The sequence below is a fragment of the Hypanus sabinus genome, unplaced genomic scaffold (genome assembly GCF_030144855.1).
Source record: "Hypanus sabinus isolate sHypSab1 unplaced genomic scaffold, sHypSab1.hap1 scaffold_540, whole genome shotgun sequence".
Taxonomy (NCBI): Eukaryota; Metazoa; Chordata; class Chondrichthyes; order Myliobatiformes; family Dasyatidae; genus Hypanus; species Hypanus sabinus.
The window spans coordinates 295,712-316,647 of NW_026781401.1; the positions used below are offsets into that span (position 1 = coordinate 295,712).

Sequence of the window (20,936 nt, forward strand, 5' to 3'; positions counted from 1 at the left end):
AATCCCTTTTTCAGAATCTCTAATTGAGGCATCATTCTGCCGATCTCCTCTGCACCCTCTCTAATCCAGTCAGCATCCTGGTGAATCTCCTCTGCACTCTCACTAATCCCGGCAGCGTCCTGGTGAATCTCCTCTGAACCCTCTCTAATCCAGGCAGCGTCCTGGTGAATCTCCTCTGCACCCTCTCTAATACTGGCAGCGTCCTGGTGAATCTCCTCTGCACCATCACTAATTCAGACAGCGTCCTGGGGAAACTCGGCTGCAGCCTCTTTATTCCAGGCAGCAGCCTGTTGAAACTCCTCTGCACCCTCTCCAATCCAGTCATCATCCTGGTGAATCTCGCCTGCACCCTATCTAATCCAGGCAGCATCCTGGTGAATCTCCTCTGCACTCTCACTAATCCCGGCAGCGTCCTGGTGAATCTCCTCTGAACCCTCTCTAATCCAGGCAGCGTCCTGGTGAATCTCCTCTGCACCCTCTCTAATACTGGCAGCGTCCTGGTGAATCTCCTCTGCACCATCACTAATTCAGACAGCGTCCTGGGGAAACTCGGCTGCAGCCTCTTTATTCCAGGCAGCATCCTGGTGAATCTCGCCTGCACCCTATCTAATCCAGGCAGCATCCTGGTGAATCTCTTCAGCACCCTTTCTAATCCAGGCAGCATCCTGGTGAATCTCCTCGGCACAGTCTCCAATCCAGGCAGCATCCTGATGAATCTCGGCTGAAGCCTCGTTATTCCAGCTAGCTTCCTGCTGGATCTCCTCTGCACCATCACTAATTCAGGCAGCGTCCTGGTGAATCTCGTCTGCACCTTCTCTAATCCATTCAGCATCCCGGGGAATCTCCTCTGCACCCTCTCTAATCCAGGCAGCGTCCTGGTGAATCTCCTCTGCACCCCCTCTAATCCAGGCACGTCCTGGTGAATCCCCTCTGCACCCCCTCTAATCCAGGCAGCGTCCTGGTGAATCTCCTCTGCACCCTCTGTAATCCAGACAGCATCCTGGTGAATCTCCTCTGCACCATCACTAATTCAGACAGCGTCCAGGAGAATCTCCTCTGCACCCTCTCTAATCTTGGCAGCGTCCTGGTTAATCCCTTCTTCACACTCTCTAATTGAGGCATCATTCTCCTGAATCTCCTCTGCACCCTCTCTAATCCAGTCATCGTCCTGGAGAATCTCCTCGGCACAGTCTCCAATCCAGGCAGCATCCTGTGAATCTCGGCTGAAGTCTCGTTATTCCAGCTAGCTTCCTGCTGGATCACCTCTCCACCATCTCTAATTCAGGCAGCGTCCTGGTGAATCTCTTCTGCACCTTCTCTAATCCATTCAGCATCCCGGGGAATCTCCTCTGCACCCCCTCTAATCCAGGCAGCATCCTGGTGAATCTCCTCTGCACCCTCTGTAATCCAGACAGCATCCTGGTGAATCTCCGCTGCACCATCACTAATTCAGACAGCGTCCATGAGAATCTCCTCTGCACCCCTTCTAATCCAGACAGCATCCTGGTGAATCACCTCTGCACCCCCTCTAATCCAGGCAGCATTCTGGTGAATCACTTCTTCACAATCTCTAGTTGAGGAATCATTCTGCTGAAACTCCTCTGCACCATCTCTGACCCAGACAGCATGCTTGTTAAAGTCCTCTGCGCACTCTCTAATACAAACAGCTTCCATGTGATTCTCCTCTGCACACTCTCTAATCCAGTCAGCATCCTGCTGAATCTCCTCTGCACCCTCTCTAATCCAGTCATCATCCTGCTGAATCTCGTCTGCACCCTCTCTAATCCAGGCAGCTTTCGGCTGAATCTCCTCTGCACTCTCTCTAATCCAGTCATCATCCTGCTGAATCTCGTCTGCACCCTATCTAATCCAGGCAGCTTTCGGCTGAATCTCCTCTGCACACACTCTAATCCAGGCAGCATCCTTGTGAATCTCGTCTGCACCCTCTCTAATCCATTCAGCATCCTGGTGAATCACCTCTGCACCCTCTCCAATCCAGGCAGCATTCTGGTGAATCACTTCTTCACAATCTCTAGTTGAGGAATCATTCTGCTGAAACTCCTCTGCACCATCTCTGACCCAGACAGCATGCTTGTTAAAGTCCTCTGCGCACTCTCTAATACAAACAGCTTCCAGGTGATTCTCCTCTGCACCCTCTCTAATCCAGTCATCATCCTGCTGAATCTCGTCTGCACCCTCTCTAATCCAGGCAGCTTTCGGCTGAATCTCCTCTGCACTCTCTCTAATCCAGTCATCATCCTGCTGAATCTCGTCTGCACCCTATCTAATCCAGGCAGCTTTCGGCTGAATCTCCTCTGCACACACTCTAATCCAGGCAGCATCCTTGTGAATCTCGTCTGCACCCTCTGTTATCCAGGCAGCATCCTGGTGAATATCCTCGGCACCCTCTCTAATCCAGTCAGCATCCTGGTGAATCTCCTCTGCACCCTTTCTAATCCAATCAGCATGTTGGTGAATCTCCTCTGCACCTTCTCTAATCCAGGCAGCATCCTGGTGAATCTCCTCTGCACCCTCCCTAATCCAGGCAGCATACTGGTGAATCTCCTCAGCACCCTCTCGAATCCAGACAACGTCCTGGTGAATCTCCTCTACACCCTCTCTAATCCAGTCAGCATCCTGATGAATCTCCTCTGCACCCGTTCTAATCCAATCAGCATCCTGGTGAATCTCCTCTGCACCTTCTCTAATCCAGGCAGCATCCCGGTGAATCTCCTCTGCACCCTCTCTAATCCGGACAGCATCCTGGTGAATCTCCTCTGCACCCTTCCTAATCCAGGCAGCATCCTTGTGAATCGCCTCTGCGCCCTTTCTAATCCAATCAGCATGTTGGTGAATCTCCTCTGCACCTTCTCTAATCCAGGCAGCATCCTGGTGAATCTCCTCTGCACCCTCGCTAATCCAGGCAGCATCCTGGTGAATCTCCTCGGCACCCTCTCCAATCCAGGCAGCATTCTGGTGAATCACTTCTTCACAATCTCTAGTTGAGGAATCATTCTGCTGAAACTCCTCTGCACCATCTCTGACCCAGACAGCATGCTTGTTAAAGTCCTCTGCGCACTCTCTAATACAAACAGCTTCCAGGTGATTCTCCTCTGCACACTCTCTAATCCAGTCATCATCCTGCTGAATCGCGTCTGCACCCTCTCTAATCCAGGCAGCTTCCGGCTGAATCTCGTCTGCACCCTCTCTAATCCAGGCAGCTTCCGGCTGAATCTCCTCTGCACCCTCTCTAATCCAGTCATCATCCTGCTGAATCTCGTCTGCACCCTCTCTAATCCAGGCAGCATCCTGCTGAATCTCCTCTGCACCCTCTCTAATCCAGTCATCATCCTGCTGAATCTCGTCTGCACCCTCTCTAATCCAGGCAGCTTCCGGCTGAATCTCCTCTGCACACACTCTAATCCAGGCAGCATCCTTGTGAATCTCGTCTGCACCCTCTGTTATCCAGTCAGCATCCTGGTGAATCTCCTCTGCACCCTTTCTAATCCAATCAGCATGTTGGTGAATCTCCTCTGCACCTTCTCTAATCCAGGCAGCATCCTGGTGAATCTCCTCTGCACCCTCCCTAATCCAGGCAGCATCCTGGTGAATCTCCTCTGCACCCTTTCTAATCCAATCAGCATGTTGGTGAATCTCCTCTGCACCTTCTCTAATCCAGGCAGCCTCCTGGTGAATCTCCTCTGCACCCTCCCTAATCCAGGCAGCATCCTGGTGAATCTCCTCTGAACCCTCTCTAATCCAGTCAGCATCCTGGTGAATCTCCTCTGCACCCTTTCTAATCCAATCAGCATGTTGGTGAATCTCCTCTGCACCTTCTCTAATCCAGGCAGCATCCTGGTGAATCTCCTCTGCACCCTCCCTAATCCAGGCAGCATCCTGGTGAATCTCCTCTGCAACCTCTCGAATCCAGACAACGTCCTGGTGAATCTCCTCTACACCCTCTCTAATCCAGTCAGCATCCTGGTGAATCTCCTCTGCACCCTTTCTAATCCAATCAGCATGTTGGTGAATCTCCTCTGCACCATTTCTAATCCAATCAGCATGTTGGTGAATCTCCTCTGCACCTTCTCTAATCCAGGCAGCATCCTGGTGAATCTCCTCGGCACACTCTCTAATCCAGTCAGCATCCTGGTGAATCTCGTCTGCACCCTCTCTAATCCAATCAGCATGTTGGTGAATCTCCTCTGCACCTTCTCTAATCCAGGCAGCATCCTGGAGAATCTCCTCTGCACCCTCCCTAATCCAGGCAGCATCCTGGTGAATCTCCTCTGCAACCTCTCGAATCCAGACAACGTCCTGGTGAATCTCCTCTACACCCTCTCTAATCCAGTCAGCATCCTGGTGAATCTCCTCTGCACCCTTTCTAATCCAATCAGCATGTTGGTGAATCTCCTCTGCACCTTCTCTAATCCAGGCAGCATTCTGGTGAATCACTTCTTCACAATCTCTAGTTGAGGAATCATTCTGCTGAAACTCCTCTGCACCATCTCTGACCCAGACAGCATGCTTGTTAAAGTCCTCTGCGCACTCTCTAATACAAACAGCTTCCAGGTGATTCTCCTCTGCACCCTCTCTAATCCAGTCATCATCCTGCTGAATCTCGTCTGCACCCTCTCTAATCCAGGCAGCTTTCGGCTGAATCTCCTCTGCACTCTCTCTAATCCAGTCATCATCCTGCTGAATCTCGTCTGCACCCTATCTAATCCAGGCAGCTTTCGGCTGAATCTCCTCTGCACACACTCTAATCCAGGCAGCATCCTTGTGAATCTCGTCTGCACCCTCTGTTATCCAGGCAGCATCCTGGTGAATATCCTCGGCACCCTCTCTAATCCAGTCAGCATCCTGGTGAATCTCCTCTGCACCCTTTCTAATCCAATCAGCATGTTGGTGAATCTCCTCTGCACCTTCTCTAATCCAGGCAGCATCCTGGTGAATCTCCTCTGCACCCTCCCTAATCCAGGCAGCATACTGGTGAATCTCCTCAGCACCCTCTCGAATCCAGACAACGTCCTGGTGAATCTCCTCTACACCCTCTCTAATCCAGTCAGCATCCTGATGAATCTCCTCTGCACCCGTTCTAATCCAATCAGCATCCTGGTGAATCTCCTCTGCACCTTCTCTAATCCAGGCAGCATCCCGGTGAATCTCCTCTGCACCCTCTCTAATCCGGACAGCATCCTGGTGAATCTCCTCTGCACCCTCCCTAATCCAGGCAGCATCCTTGTGAATCGCCTCTGCGCCCTTTCTAATCCAATCAGCATGTTGGTGAATCTCCTCTGCACCTTCTCTAATCCAGGCAGCATCCTGGTGAATCTCCTCTGCACCCTCGCTAATCCAGGCAGCATCCTGGTGAATCTCCTCGGCACCCTCTCCAATCCAGGCAGCATTCTGGTGAATCACTTCTTCACAATCTCTAGTTGAGGAATCATTCTGCTGAAACTCCTCTGCACCATCTCTGACCCAGACAGCATGCTTGTTAAAGTCCTCTGCGCACTCTCTAATACAAACAGCTTCCAGGTGATTCTCCTCTGCACACTCTCTAATCCAGTCATCATCCTGCTGAATCGCGTCTGCACCCTCTCTAATCCAGGCAGCTTCCGGCTGAATCTCGTCTGCACCCTCTCTAATCCAGGCAGCTTCCGGCTGAATCTCCTCTGCACCCTCTCTAATCCAGTCATCATCCTGCTGAATCTCGTCTGCACCCTCTCTAATCCAGGCAGCATCCTGCTGAATCTCCTCTGCACCCTCTCTAATCCAGTCATCATCCTGCTGAATCTCGTCTGCACCCTCTCTAATCCAGGCAGCTTCCGGCTGAATCTCCTCTGCACACACTCTAATCCAGGCAGCATCCTTGTGAATCTCGTCTGCACCCTCTGTTATCCAGTCAGCATCCTGGTGAATCTCCTCTGCACCCTTTCTAATCCAATCAGCATGTTGGTGAATCTCCTCTGCACCTTCTCTAATCCAGGCAGCATCCTGGTGAATCTCCTCTGCACCCTCCCTAATCCAGGCAGCATCCTGGTGAATCTCCTCTGCACCCTTTCTAATCCAATCAGCATGTTGGTGAATCTCCTCTGCACCTTCTCTAATCCAGGCAGCCTCCTGGTGAATCTCCTCTGCACCCTCCCTAATCCAGGCAGCATCCTGGTGAATCTCCTCTGAACCCTCTCTAATCCAGTCAGCATCCTGGTGAATCTCCTCTGCACCCTTTCTAATCCAATCAGCATGTTGGTGAATCTCCTCTGCACCTTCTCTAATCCAGGCAGCATCCTGGTGAATCTCCTCTGCACCCTCCCTAATCCAGGCAGCATCCTGGTGAATCTCCTCTGCAACCTCTCGAATCCAGACAACGTCCTGGTGAATCTCCTCTACACCCTCTCTAATCCAGTCAGCATCCTGGTGAATCTCCTCTGCACCCTTTCTAATCCAATCAGCATGTTGGTGAATCTCCTCTGCACCATTTCTAATCCAATCAGCATGTTGGTGAATCTCCTCTGCACCTTCTCTAATCCAGGCAGCATCCTGGTGAATCTCCTCGGCACACTCTCTAATCCAGTCAGCATCCTGGTGAATCTCGTCTGCACCCTCTCTAATCCAATCAGCATGTTGGTGAATCTCCTCTGCACCTTCTCTAATCCAGGCAGCATCCTGGAGAATCTCCTCTGCACCCTCCCTAATCCAGGCAGCATCCTGGTGAATCTCCTCTGCAACCTCTCGAATCCAGACAACGTCCTGGTGAATCTCCTCTACACCCTCTCTAATCCAGTCAGCATCCTGGTGAATCTCCTCTGCACCCTTTCTAATCCAATCAGCATGTTGGTGAATCTCCTCTGCACCTTCTCTAATCCAGGCAGCATCCTGGTGAATCTCCTCTGCACCCTTTCTAATCCAATCAGCATGTTGTTGAATCTCCTCTGCACCTTTTCTAATCCAATCAGCATCCTGGTGAATCTCCTCTGCACCCTCCCTAATCCAGGCAGCATCCTGGTGAATCTCCTCTGCACCCTTTCTAATCCAATCAGCATGTTGGTGAATCTCCTCTGCACCTTCTCTAATCCAGGCAGCATCCTGGTGAATCTCCTCTGCACCCTCCCTAATCCAGGCAGCATCCTGGTGAATCTCGTCTGCACCCTCTCGAATCCAGACAACGTCCTGGTGAACCTCCTCTACACCCTCTCTAATCCAGTCAGCATCCTGGTGAATATCCTCTGCACCCTTTCTAATCCAATCAGCATGTTGGTGAATCTCCTCTGCACCTTCTCTAAACCAGGCAGCATACTGGTGAATCTCCTCTGCAACCTCTCGAATCCAGACAACGTCCTGGTGAATCTCCTCTACACCCTCTCTAATCCAGTCAGCACCCTGGTGAATCTCCTCTGCACCCTTTCTAATCCAATCAGCATGTTGGTGAATCTCCTCTGCACCTTCTCTAATCCAGGCAGCATCCTGGTGAATCTCCTCTGCACCCTTTCTAATCCAATCAGCATGTTGGTGAATCTCCTCTGCACCTTTTCTAATCCAATCAGCATCCTGGTGAATCTCCTCTGCACCCTCCCTAATCCAGGCAGCATCCTGGTGAATCTCCTCTGCACCCTTTCTAATCCAATCAGCATGTTGGTGAATCTCCTCTGCACCTTCTCTAATCCAGGCAGCATCCTGGTGAATCTCCTCTGCACCCTCCCTAATCCAGGCAGCATCCTGGTGAATCTCGTCTGCACCCTCTCGAATCCAGACAACGTCCTGGTGAACCTCCTCTACACCCTCTCTAATCCAGTCAGCATCCTGGTGAATATCCTCTGCACCCTTTCTAATCCAAACAGCATGTTGGTGAATCTCCTCTGCACCTTCTCTAATCCAGGCAGCATACTGGTGAATCTCCTCTGCACCCTCTCTAATCCAGTCAGCATCCTGGTGAATCTCCTCTGCACCCTTTCTAATCCAATCAGCATGTTGGTGAATCTCCTCTGCAACTTCTCTAATCCAGGCAGCATCCTGGTGAATCTGCTCTGCACCCTCCCTAATCCAGGCAGCATCCTGGTGAATCTCCTCTGCACCCTCTCGAATCCAGACAACGTCCTGGTGAACCTCCTCTACACCCTCTCTAATCCAGTCAGCATCCTGGTGAATCTCCTCTGCACCCTTTCTAATTCAATCAGCATGTTGGTGAATCTCCTCTGCACCTTCTCTAATCCAGTCAGCATCCTGGTGAATCTCCTCTGCACCCTTTCTAATCCAATCAGCATGTTGGTGAATCTCCTCTGCACCTTCTCTAATCCAGGCAGCATCCTGGTGAATCTCCTCTGCACCCTCCCTAATCCAGGCAGCATCCTGGTGAATCTCCTCTGCACCCTTTCTAATCCAATCAGCATGTTGGTGAATCTCCTCTGCACCTTTTCTAATCCAATCAGCATCCTGGTGAATCTCCTCTGCACCCTCCCTAATCCAGGCAGCATCCTGGTGAATCTCCTCGGCACCCTCTCTAATCCAGTCAGCATCCTGGTGAATCTCCTCTGCACCCTTTCTAATCCAATCAGCATGTTGGTGAATCTCCTCTGCACCTTCTCTAATCCAGGCAGCATCCTGGTGAATCTCCTCTGCACCCTCCCGAATCCAGGCAGCATCCTGGTGAATCTCGTCTGCACCCTCTCGAATCCAGACAACGTCCTGGTGAACCTCCTCTACACCCTCTCTAATCCAGTCAGCATCCTGGTGAATCTCCTCTGCACCCTTTCTAATCCAATCAGCATGTTGGTGAATCTCCTCTGCACCTTCTCTAATCCAGGCAGCATCCTGGTGAATCTCCTCGGCACCCTCTCTAATCCAGTCAGCATCCTGGTGAATCTCCTCTGCACCCTTTCTAACCAATCAGCATGTTGGTGAATCTCCTCTGCACCTTCTCTAATCCAGGCAGCATCCTGGTGAATCTCCTCTGCACCCTCCCTAATCCAGGCAGCATCCTGGTGAATCTCCTCTGCACCCTTTCTAATCCAATCAGCATGTTGGTGAATCTCCTCTGCACCTTCTCTAATCCAGGCAGCATCCTGGTGAATCTCCTCTGCACCCTCCCTAATCCAGGCAGCATCCTGGTGAATCTCCTCGGCACCCTCTCTAATCCAGTCAGCATCCTGGTGAATCTCCTCTGCACCCTTTCTAATCCAATGCATGTTGGTGAATCTCCTCTGCACCTTCTCTAATCCAGGCAGCATCCTGGTGAATCTCCTCTGCACCCACCCTAATCCAGGCAGCATCCTGGTGAATCTCCTCGGCACGCTCTCTAATCCAGTCAGCATCCTGGTGAATCTCCTCTGCACCCTTTCTAATACAATCAGCATGTTGGTGAATCTCCTCTGCACCTTCTCTAATCCAGGCAGCATCCTGGTGAATCTCCTCTGCACCCTCCCTAATCCAGTCAGCATCCTGGTGAATCTCCTCTGCAACCTCTCGAATCCAGACAACGTCCTGGTGAATCTCCTCTGCACCCTCCCTAATCCAGGCAGCATCCTGGTGAATCTCCTCTGCACCCTCTCGAATCCAGACAACGTCCTGGTGAACCTCCTCTACACCCTCTCTAATCCAGTCAGCATCCTGGTGAATCTCCTCTGCACCCTTTCTAATCCAATCAGCATGTTGGTGAATCTCCTCTGCACCTTTTCTAATCCAATCAGCATGTTGGTGAATCTCCTCTGCACCTTCTCTAATCCAGGCAGCGTCCTGGTGAATCTCCTCTGCACCCTCCCTAATCCAGGCAGCATCCTGGTGAATCTCCTCGGCACCCTCTCTAATCCAGTCAGCATCCTGGTGAATCTCCTCTGCACCCTTTCTAATCCAATCAGCATGTTGGTGAATCTCCTCTGCACCTTCTCTAATCCAGGCAGCATCCTGGTGAATCTCCTCTGCACCCTCCCTAATCCAGGCAGCATCCTGGTGAATCTCCTCTGCACCCTCTCGAATCCAGACAACGTCCTGGTGAACCTCCTCTACACCCTCTCTAATCCAGTCAGCATCCTGGTGAATCTCCTCTGCACCCTTTCTAATCCAATCAGCATGTTGGTGAATCTCCTCTGCACCTTCTCTAATCCAGGCAGCATCCTGGTGAATATCCTCGGCACCCTCTCTAATCCAGGCAGCATCCTGGTGAATCTCCTCTGCACCCTTTCTAATCCAATCAGCATGTTGGTGAATCTCCTCTGCACCTTCTCTAATCCAGGCAGCATCCTGGTGAATCTCCTCTGCACCCTCTCGAATCCAGACAACGTCCTGGTGATCCTCCTCTACACCCACTCTAATCCAGTCAGCATCCTGTTGAATCTCCTCGGCACCCTCTTTAATACAGTCAGCATCCTGGTGAATCTCCTCTGCACCCTTTCTAATCCAATCAGCATGTTGGTGAATCTCCTCTGCACCTTCTCTAATCCAGGCAGCATCCTGGTGAATCTCCTCTGCACCCTTTCTAATCCAATCAGCATGTTGGTGAATCTCCTCTGCACCTTCTCTAATCCAGGCAGCATCCTGGTGAATCTCCTCGGCACCCTCCCTAATCCAGGCAGCATCCTGGTGAATCTCCTCTGCACCCTTTCTAATCCAATCAGCATGTTGGTGAATCTCCTCTGCACCTTCTGTAATCCAGGCAGCATCCTGGTGAATCTCCTCTGCACCCTCCCTAATCCAGGCAGCATCCTGGTGAATCTCCTCTGCACCCTTTCTAATCCAATCAGCATGTTGGTGAATCTCCTCTGCACCTTTTCTAATCCGATCAGCATTTTGGTGAATCTCCTCTGCACCTTCTCTAATCCAGGCACCGTCCTGGTGAATCACCTCTGCACCCTCCCTAATCCAGGCAGCATCCTGGTGAATCTCCTCGGCACCCTCTCTAATCCAGTCAGCATCCTGGTGAATCTCCTCTGCACCCTTTCTAATCCAATCAGCATGTTGGTGAATCTCCTCTGCACCTTCTCTAATCCAGGCAGCATCCTGGTGAATCTCCTCTGCACCCTCCCTAATCCAGGCAGCATCCTGGTGAATCTCCTCTGCACCCTCTCGAATCCAGACAACGTCCTGGTGAACCTCCTCTACACCCTCTCTAATCCAGTCAGCATCCTGGTGAATCTCCTCTGCACCCTTTCTAATCCAATCAGCATGTTGGTGAATCTCCTCTGCACCTTCTCTAATCCAGGCAGCATCCTGGTGAATCTCCTCTGCACCCTCCCTAAACCAGGCAGCATCCTGGTGAATATCCTCGGCACCCTCTCTAATCCAGTCAGCATCCTGGTGAATCTCCTCTGCACCCTTTCTAATCCAATCAGCATGTTGGTGAATCTCCTCTGCACCTTCTCTAATCCAGGCAGCATACTGGTGAATCTCCTCTGCACCCTCTCGAATCCAGACAACGTCCTGGTGATCCTCCTCTACACCCACTCTAATCCAGTCAGCATCCTGGTGAATCTCCTCGGCACCCTCTCTAATCCAGTCAGCATCCTGGTGAATCTCCTCTGCACCCTTTCTAATCCAATCAGCATGTTGGTGAATCTCCTCTGCACCTTCTCTAATCCAGGCAGCATCCTGGTGAATCTCCTCTGCACCCTCCCTAATCCAGGCAGCATCCTGGTGAATCTCCTCTGCACCCTCTCGAATCCAGACAACGTCCTGGTGAACCTCCTCTACACCCTCTCTAATCCAGTCAGCATCCTGGTGAATCTCCTCTGCACCCTTTCTAATCCAATCAGCATGTTGGTGAATCTCCTCTGCACCTTCTCTAATCCAGGCAGCATCCTGGTGAATCTCCTCGGCACCCTCCCTAATCCAGGCAGCATCCTGGTGAATCTCCTCTGCACCCTTTCTAATCCAATCAGCATGTTGGTGAATCTCCTCTGCACCTTCTCTAATCCAGGCAGCATCCTGGTGAATCTCCTCTGCACCCTCTCGAATCCAGACAACGTCCTGGTGAACCTCCCCTACACCCTTTCTAATCCAGTCAGCATCCTGGTGAATCTCGGCTGCAGCCTCTTTATTCCAGGCAGCATCCTGGTGAATCTCCTCTGCACCCTCTCTAATCCAGGCAGCATCCTGGTGAATCTCCTCTGCACCCTCTCTAATCCAGTCAGCATCCTGGTGAATCTCCTCTGCACCCTCTCTAATCCAGGCAGTATCCTGCTGAATCTCCTCTGCGCCCTCTCTATTCCAGTCAGCGTTCCGGTGAATCTCGTCTGCATCCTCTTTATTCCAGGCAGAATCCTGGTGAATCCCTTCTTCACAATCTCTACTTGAGGCATCATTCTGCTGAATCCCCTCTGCACCCTCTCTAATCCAGGCAGCGTCCTGGTGAATCTCCTCTACACCCTCTCTGATCCGGACAGCATCCCGGTGAATCTCCTCTGCACCCTCTCTAATCCAGGCAGCATCCCGGTGAACCTCCTCTGCACGCTCACTAATCCAGGCAGCATCCTGGTGAATCTCCTCTGCACCCTCTCTAATCCAGTCATCATCCTACTGAATCTCTTCAGCACCCTTTCTAATCCAGGCAGCGTCCTTGTGAATCTCCTCTGCACAGTCTCCAATCTAGGCCTCATCCTGATGAATCTCGGCTGAAGCCTCGTTATTCCAGCTAGCTTCTTTCTGGATCTCCTCTCCACCATCTCTAATACAGTCAGCGTCCTGGTGAATCTCGTCTGCACACTCTCTAATACAGGCAGCATCCTGGTGAATCTCCTCTGCACCATCTCTAATTCAGACAGCGTCCTGGTGAATCTCCTCTACACCCTCTCTATTCCAGGCAGCGTCCTTGTGAACCTCCTCTGCACCCTCTCTAATACAGGAGGCTTCCTAGTGAATCTCCTCTACAACATCTCTAATTCAGGCAGCGTCCTGGTGAATCTCCTCTACACACTCTCTAATCCTGGCAGCGTCCTGCTGAATCTCCTCTACACCCTCTCTAATCCAGTCAGCATACTGGTGAATCTCCTCTACACACTCTCTAATCCTGGCAGCGTCCTGGTGAATCTCCTCTACACACTCTCTAATCCTGGCAGCGTCCTGGTGAATCTCCTCTACACCCTCTCTAATCCAGTCAGCATCCTGGTGAATCTCGGCTGCAGCCTCTTTATTCCAGGCAGCGTCCTGGTGAATCTGCTCTGCAACCTTTCCAATCCTGTCAGCATCCTGGTGAATCTCCTCTCCACCCTCTCTAATCCAGGCAGCATCCTGCTGAATCCGTTCTTCACTATCTCTAATTGAGGCATCATTCCGCTGAACCTCCTCTGCACCCTCTCTAATCTAGTCATCATCCTGCTGCATCTCGTCTGCACCCTCTCTAATGCAGGCAGCATCCTGGTGAATCTCCTCTGCACCCTCTCTAATCTAGTCATCATCCTGCTGCATCTCGTCTGCACCCTCTCTAATCCAGACAGCATCCTGGTGAATCTCCTCTGCACCCTCTCTAATCTAGTCATCATCCTGCTGCATCTCGTCTGCACCCTCTCAAATTCAGACAGCATCCTGGTGAATCTCCATTGCACCCTCTCTAATCCAGGCTGCGTCCTGGTGAATCTCCTCTACACCCTCTCTAATCCAGGCAGCGTCCTTGTGAACTTCCTCTGCACCCTCTCTAATACAGGAGGCTTCCTAGTGAATCTCCTCTATACCATCTCTAATTCAGGCAGCGTCCTGGTGAATCTCCTCTACGCCCTCTCTAATCTAGTCATCATCCTGCTGCATCTCCTCTGCACCTTCTCAAATCCAGGCAGCGTCCTTGTGAACGTCCTCTGCACCGTCTCTAATACAGGAGGCTTCCTAGTGAATCTCCTCTACACCATCTCTAATTCAGGCAGCGTCCTGGTGAATCTCCTCTACACACTCTCTAATCCAGGCAGCGTCCTGGTGAATCTGCTCTACACCCTCTCTAATCCAGTCAGCATCCTGGTGAATCTCGGCTACAGCCTCTTTAATCCGGACTGCGTCCCGTTGAATCTCCTCTGCACCCTCTCTAATCCGGACTGCGTCCCGTTGAATCTCCTCTGCACCCTCCGCAAATAAGTCTAGATTAGAAGGCTCGTCTCGGGAGGTTATTTGTGTAGAATTGAGAAATGGGAAATGTGCAGTAACACTTATAGGGGTGTATTACAGACCACCTAATGGGGAGCGAGAATTGGAGGAACAAATTAATTTAGGAGATAGCAGATATTGGTAGTAAGCACAAGTTTGTGATTCTGGAAGATTATAATTTTCCACACGTAGACTGGGAAGCGCATTCTGTCAAAGGACTGGATAGTTTGGAGTTTGTGGAATATGTGCTGGATAGTGTTTGCAGAAAAACATAGAGGTACCAACTAGTGAAGGGGCAGTCTTTGATCTTCCGTTAGGGAATGAAATAGGTCAGGTGACGGAGATATGTGTCGGGGAGCACTTTGGGTCCGGTGATCACAATGCCATTAGATTCAATATAATTATGGAGAAGGATAGGATCGGACCCAGGGTTGACAGTTTTGATTGGAGAAGGGCTAACTTTGAGGAGATGCGAAAGGATTTAGAAGGAGTGGATTGGGAAATTTTGTTTAATGGGAAGGATGTAATAGAGAAATGGAGGTCATTTAAAGATGAAATTTTGTGGGTACAGAGTCTTTATCTCCCTGTTAGGTTGAGAGGAAAGGTTAAAAGTTTGAAAGATCCATGCCTTCAAGGGACATTGGAAAGTTGGTTCGGAAAAAGAGAGAGATCTACAATAAATATAGGAAGCATGGAATAAAGTAGGTGCTCGAGGAATATAAAGAATGCAAAAAGAATCTTCAGAAAGAAATTAGAAAAGCTAAAAAAGATATGAGGTTGCTTTGTCAAGTCAGGTGAAAATAAATCCAAAGGGTTTCTACAGTTATATTAGTAGCAAAAGGATAGTGAGGGATAAAATTGGGCCGTTAGAGAATCCGAGTGGACAGCTATATGTGGAGCCAAAAGAGATGGGGGAGATTATGAACAATTTCTTTTCTTCGGTATTCACTAAGGAGAAGGATATTGAATTGTGTAAGGTAAGGGAAACAAGGGGGCAGTTATGGAAATATGATGATTAAAGAAGAGGAAGTCCTGGCGCTTTTAAAGAATATAAAAGTGGATAAGTCTCCGGATCCTGACAAGATATTCTCTAGGCCCTTGAGGGAAGTTAGTGTAGAAATCGCAGTGGCTCTGACAGAAATATTGCAAATGTCATTAGAAATGGGGCTGGTGCCTGAGGATTGGCGTATTGCTCATGTGGTTCCATTGTTTAAAAAGGCTTCTAAGAGTAAACCTGGCAATTATAGGCCTGTCAGTTTGACGTCAGTGGTGGGTAAATTAATGGAAATTATTCTTAGAGGTGGTATGTGTAATTCCCTGGATATACAGAGTCTGATTAGGATCAGTCAACATGGATTTCTGAGTGGAAGGTCATGTTTGACAAATCTTATTGAATATTTAGAAGAGGTTACGAGAAAGGTTAGCGAGGGTAAAGCAGTGGATGTTGTCTATATGGACTTCAGCAAGGCCTTGGACAAGGTTCCACACGGAAGGTTAGTTAGGACGGTTAAATCGTTAGGTATTAATACTAAAATAGTAAAATGGATTCAACAGTGGCTGAATGGGAGATGCCCGAGAGTAGTGGTAGCACTAGCATGCAGTGGAATCTTCTCTCCACCTTCTATAATGTAGAGAGCATCCTGGTGAATCTCCTCTGAACCCTCTGCAATTAGGACAGCTTCAGAGACAATCTCCTCTGCACCCTCTCTGATTAAGACAGAATCCTGATCAATCTCCTCTGCACCCACCGTTATTCACACAGCATGCTGGCGAATCTCCTCTCACCACCTCTAATCCATAGAGCATCCTGGTGAATCTCCTCTGAACCCTCTGCAATTAAAACAGCTTCCTAGTCAATCTCCTCTGCACCCTCTCTGATGAAGACTGAAAACTGATCAATCTCCTCTGCACCCACCGTTATTCACACAGCATGCTGGCGAATCTCCTCTGCACCCTTTCTGATTAAGACAGAATCCTGATCAATCTCCTCTGCACCCACCGTTATTCACACAGCATGCTGGCGAATCTCCTCTCACCACCTCTAATCCATAGAGCATCCTGGTGAATCTCCTCTGAACCCTCTGCAATTAAAACAGCTTCCTAGTCAATCTCCTCTGCACCCTCTCTGATGAAGACTGAAAACTGATCAATCTCCTCTGCACCCACCGTTATTCACACAGCATGCTGGCGAATCTCCTCTGCACCCTTTCTGATTAAGACAGAATCCTGATCAATCTCCTCTGCACCCACCGTTATTCACACAGCATCCTGGCGAATCTCCTCTGCACCCTCTCTGATTAAGACAGAATCCTGATCAATCTCCTCTGCACCCACCGTTATTCACACAGCATCCTGGCGAATCTCCTCTCACCACCCTCTAATCCATAGAGCATCCTTGTGAATCTCCTCTGAACCCTCTGCAATTAAAACAGCTTCCTAGTCAATCTCTGCACCCTCTCTGATTAAGACAGAATCCTGATCAATCTCCTCTGCACCCACCGTTATTCACACAGCATCCTGGCGAATCTCCTCTCACCACCCTCTAAACCAGGGAGCATCCTTGTGAATCTCCTCTGAACCCTCTGCAATTAAGACAACTTCCTAGACAATCTCCTCTGCACCCTCTCTGATTGAGACAGAATCCTGATGAGTCTCCTCTGCACCCACTCTTATTCAAACAACATGCTGGTGAATCACCTCTGCACCTTCATTGTTCCAGGCAGAATCCTGGTTAACGTCCTCTGAACGTTCTCCATTTCGCACGGCATGCTGGGGAATCACCTCTGCAAACTCTCTAATCTAGACAGCATCCTGGTAAATCTCCTCTCCACGCCCTGTAATTAAGGCAGCATTCTGATGAAAATCCTCTGCACCCTCTCTAATCCAGGCAGTATCTGGGCAATCTACTCTGCTCCCTTTCTAATATAGACAGGCGTCCTTGTGAATCGCTTCTCCGTTCATTATATTATAGAGAGCATTCTGGTGAATCTCCTCTCCAACTAATCTAATCCAGGCAAGATCCTGGTCAAGCTACTCTGCGCCCTCTCTAATCCATTTAAAATTCTGGCGAATCTCATCAGCACCCTGTCCAAGACAGACAGTACCCTGGTGAGTCTCCTCTGCACTCTCTCTAATCCAGGCAGCATCCTGGTGAATCTCCTCTGCACCCTCTCTAATCCAGGCAGCATCCTTGTGAGTCTCCTCTGCACCCTCTCTAATCCAGGCAGCATCCTGGTGAATCTCCTCTGCACACTCTATCAGATAGAGAGCATCCTGGTGAATCTTCTCTCCACCCTCTCTAATCGATCAGCATCCTGATCAATCTCCTCTGCACCCTCTTTAATCATGGCAAAATACTGAGGAATTTCCTCTTCACTCTCTAATCCAGGGAGCTTCCTGGGGAATCTCCTCTACACCCTCTCTAATCCAGGGAGCATACTTGAGAATCTCCTCAGATCACTCTGCAATTACAACAGATCCCCAGACAATCTCCATTGCACCCACCCTGATTCAGATAGCATGCTGGTGAATCTCATCTGCACCCTCTCCAATCCAGTAAGCACCCTTGTGAATCTACTCTGAACCCTCTCTCATTAAGACAGATTCCTGGAAAAACTCCTCAGCACCCTCTCTAATTAAAACTGAATCTTTGTCAATTTCCTCTGCACACACTGTAATTCAGTCAGCATGCTGGCGAATCTCTTCCACACCCTCATTATTCCATGCACAATCCTGGTGAATCAACACATCACCCTCTCCAATCCAGGCAATATCATTGTGAATCCCCTCTACACTCTCTCTAAACCTGGCAGAATTCTGGTGAATCTCCTCTGCACTCTCTCTAATCCAGATAGCATCCTGGGGTATCTCCTCTGCACCCTCTCTAATCCAGACAGCATCTTGGTGAATCTCCTCTGCACTCTCTCTAATCCAGACAGAATCTTGGTCAATCTCTTCTGCACCCTCTCTAATAGAGAGAGCATGCTTGTGAATCTCCACTAAACCCTCTCTAATCCGGGCAGCATCCTGTTCAATCTCCTCTGCACCCTCTCTAACCCAGCCGGCGTTCTGAGGAATCTCCTCTGCAGCCTCTGTAAAATGGGGAGCATCCTGGTGAGTCTCCTCTGCAATCTCTCTAATCCAGGTAGCATTTTATTGAATAACCTCCTCACCCCATCTAATCAAGGCAGCATCCTGGAGAATCAACTGCGAATTCTCTCTCATTTAGACAGCTTCCTGGACAATATCCTAAACACCTTCTCTAATTAGGACAGAATGCTGGTCAATCTGCTCTCCACCAACTCTAATTCGGACAGCGTACTGGCGAATCTCTTCTAAACCCTCATTGTTCCGGCCACAAACCTGGTGAATTTCGGCTGCACCCTCTCTCATCCAGGCAGCATCCTGGAGAATCAACTGCGAATTCTCTCTCATTTAGACAGCTTCCTGGACAATATCCTAAACACCTTCTCTAATTAGGACAGAATGCTGGTCAATCTGCTCTCCACCAACTCTAATTCGGACAGCGTACTGGCGAATCTCTTCTAAACCCTCATTGTTCCGGCCACAAACCTGGTGAATTTCGGCTGCACCCTCTCTCATCCAGGCAGCATCCTGGTGAATCTCCTCTGCACCCTCTCTAAACCAGGCAGCATATTGGTGAATCTCCTCTGCACCCTCTCTCATCCAGGCAGCATCCTGGTGAATCTCCTCTGCACCCTCTCTAATCCAGGCGGCATCCTGGTGAATCTCCTCTGCACACTCTCTAATCCAGGCAGCATCCTGGTGAATCTCTTCTGCACCCTCTCTAATCCAGGCGGCATCCTGGTGAATCTCCGCTGCATCGTCACTAATCCAGGCAGCATCCTGGTGAATCTCTTCTGCACCCACTGTAATCCAGGCGGCATCCTGGTGAATCTTCTCTGCACCCTCTCTAATCCAGGCAGCGTCCTGGTGAATCTCCTCTGCACCCTCTCTAATCCAGGCAGCATCCTGGTGAATCTCTTCTGCACCCTCTCTAATCCAGGCACCATCCTGGTGAGTCTCCGCTGCATCTTCATTAATCCAGGCAGCATCCTGGTGAATCTCTTCTGCACTCACTGTAATCCAGGCGGCATCCTGGTGAATCTTCTCTGCACCCTCTCTAATCCAGGCGGCATCCTGGTGAATCTCCTCTGCACACTCTCTAATCCAGGCAGCATCCTGGTGAATCTCTTCTGCACCCTCTCTAATCCAGGCGGCATCCTGGTGAATCTCCGCTGCATCTTCACTAATCCAGGCAGCATCCTGGTGAATCTCTTCTGCACCCACTGTAATCCAGGCGGCATCCTGGTGAATCTCCTCTGCACCCTCTCTAATCCAGGCAGCATCCCGGTGAATCTTCTCTGCACCCTCTCTTATCCAGGCAGCATCCTGGTGAATCTCCTCTGCACCCTCTCTAACCCAGGCAGAATTCTGATGAATTTCCCCTGCTCCCTCTCTAATGCAGGCAGCATTCTGGGGAATGCACCCTCTCTACTAGAGACATCCTTCTCGCAAATCGCCTCTGCACCCTCTCTAAATCTCCCTCCACTCTCTAAAGCTTCCTAAACCCTCCTATAATAAAGTAGCCGGAACTGGTCATCCTTCCACATCGTTCCCGTGTCGGCCACACCCCCACACCTTTCCCACCTCATCCCCCCCCCCCAGTCTTCCCACATTACCCCCTCCAACTGTTCACACTACTCCCCCTCCCAAAGCGCTCCCTCCGCTTCCACTCCCACGCATTCACACCTCATCAACCCTCAGAGAGCGATGCCTCGTCAGACTAATTCAAAAGCAGGGAACGTGTCGGGTAAGCAGCCGAGACCGCTCGGCAGGAACAGACATGACGCCCGCACAACCGTCAAAGCACAAAACACAACTCCACCTGTTTGGATGCGAGGTTCGGTGGGTGGCTTGAGTTTCAGTTCCATGTACGTCACGTTCGGTTCAGCTGCGGAAAGAACAGCAACGGTCGGTAATCTCCCTCCACACCGTCCCATCACACACTCCCGGGGTCAGACACAGAGTGAATCTCCCTCCACACCGTCCCATCACACACTCCCGAGGTCAGACACAGAGTGAATCTCCCACCATACCGTCCAATCACACACTCCCGTGGTCAGACACAGAGTGAATCTCCCACCATACCGTCCCATCACACACTCCCGGAGTCAGACACAGAGTGAATATCCCTCCTCACCGACCCATCACACACTCCCGGGGTCAGACACAGAGTGAATCTCCCTCCACACCGTCCCATCACACACTCCCGGGGTCAGACACAGAGTGAATCTCCCCCCACACCGTCCCATCACACACTCCCGGGGTCAGACACAGAGTGAATCTCCAACCACACCGTCCCATCACACACTCCCGGGGTCAGACACAGAGAGAATCTCCCTCCACACCGTCCCATCACAAGCTCCTGGAGTCAGTCACAGAGTGAATCTCCCTCCACACCGTCCCATCACACACTCCCGGTGTCAGACACAGAGTGAATCTCCCACCACACCGTCCAATCACACACTCCCGAGGTCAGACACAGAGTGAAACTCCCTCCACACCGTCCCATCACACACTCCCGGGGTCAGACACAGAGTGAATCTCCCTCCACACCGTCCCATCACACACTCCCGGGGTCAGACACAGAGTGAATCTCCCCCCACACCGTCCCATCACACACTCCCGGGGTCAGGCACAGAGTGAATCTCCCCCCACACCGTCCCATCACACACTCCCGGGGTCAGACACAGAGTGAATCTCCAACCACACCGTCCCATCACACACTCCCGGGGTCAGACACAGAGAGAATCTCCCTCCACACCGTCCCATCACACGCTCCTGGAGTCAGTCAC

General features: G+C 50.6%; 1 protein-coding gene across 1 annotated transcript in view; it reads right to left on the reverse strand.

Moving 5' to 3' along the window:
* LOC132389338 (uncharacterized) overlaps window positions 1-20,027 on the reverse strand; it is a 304,378-nt gene extending 284,351 nt beyond the window's left edge. Inside the window, exon 1 of the mRNA XM_059961854.1 lies at window positions 19,967-20,027. Within this exon, the coding sequence (XP_059817837.1) occupies window positions 19,967-20,012 (46 nt within the window). The 5' untranslated portion in view covers window positions 20,013-20,027. The remainder of the gene's footprint in view (window positions 1-19,966) is intronic.
* Between the last annotated feature and the right edge of the window lie 909 nt (window positions 20,028-20,936).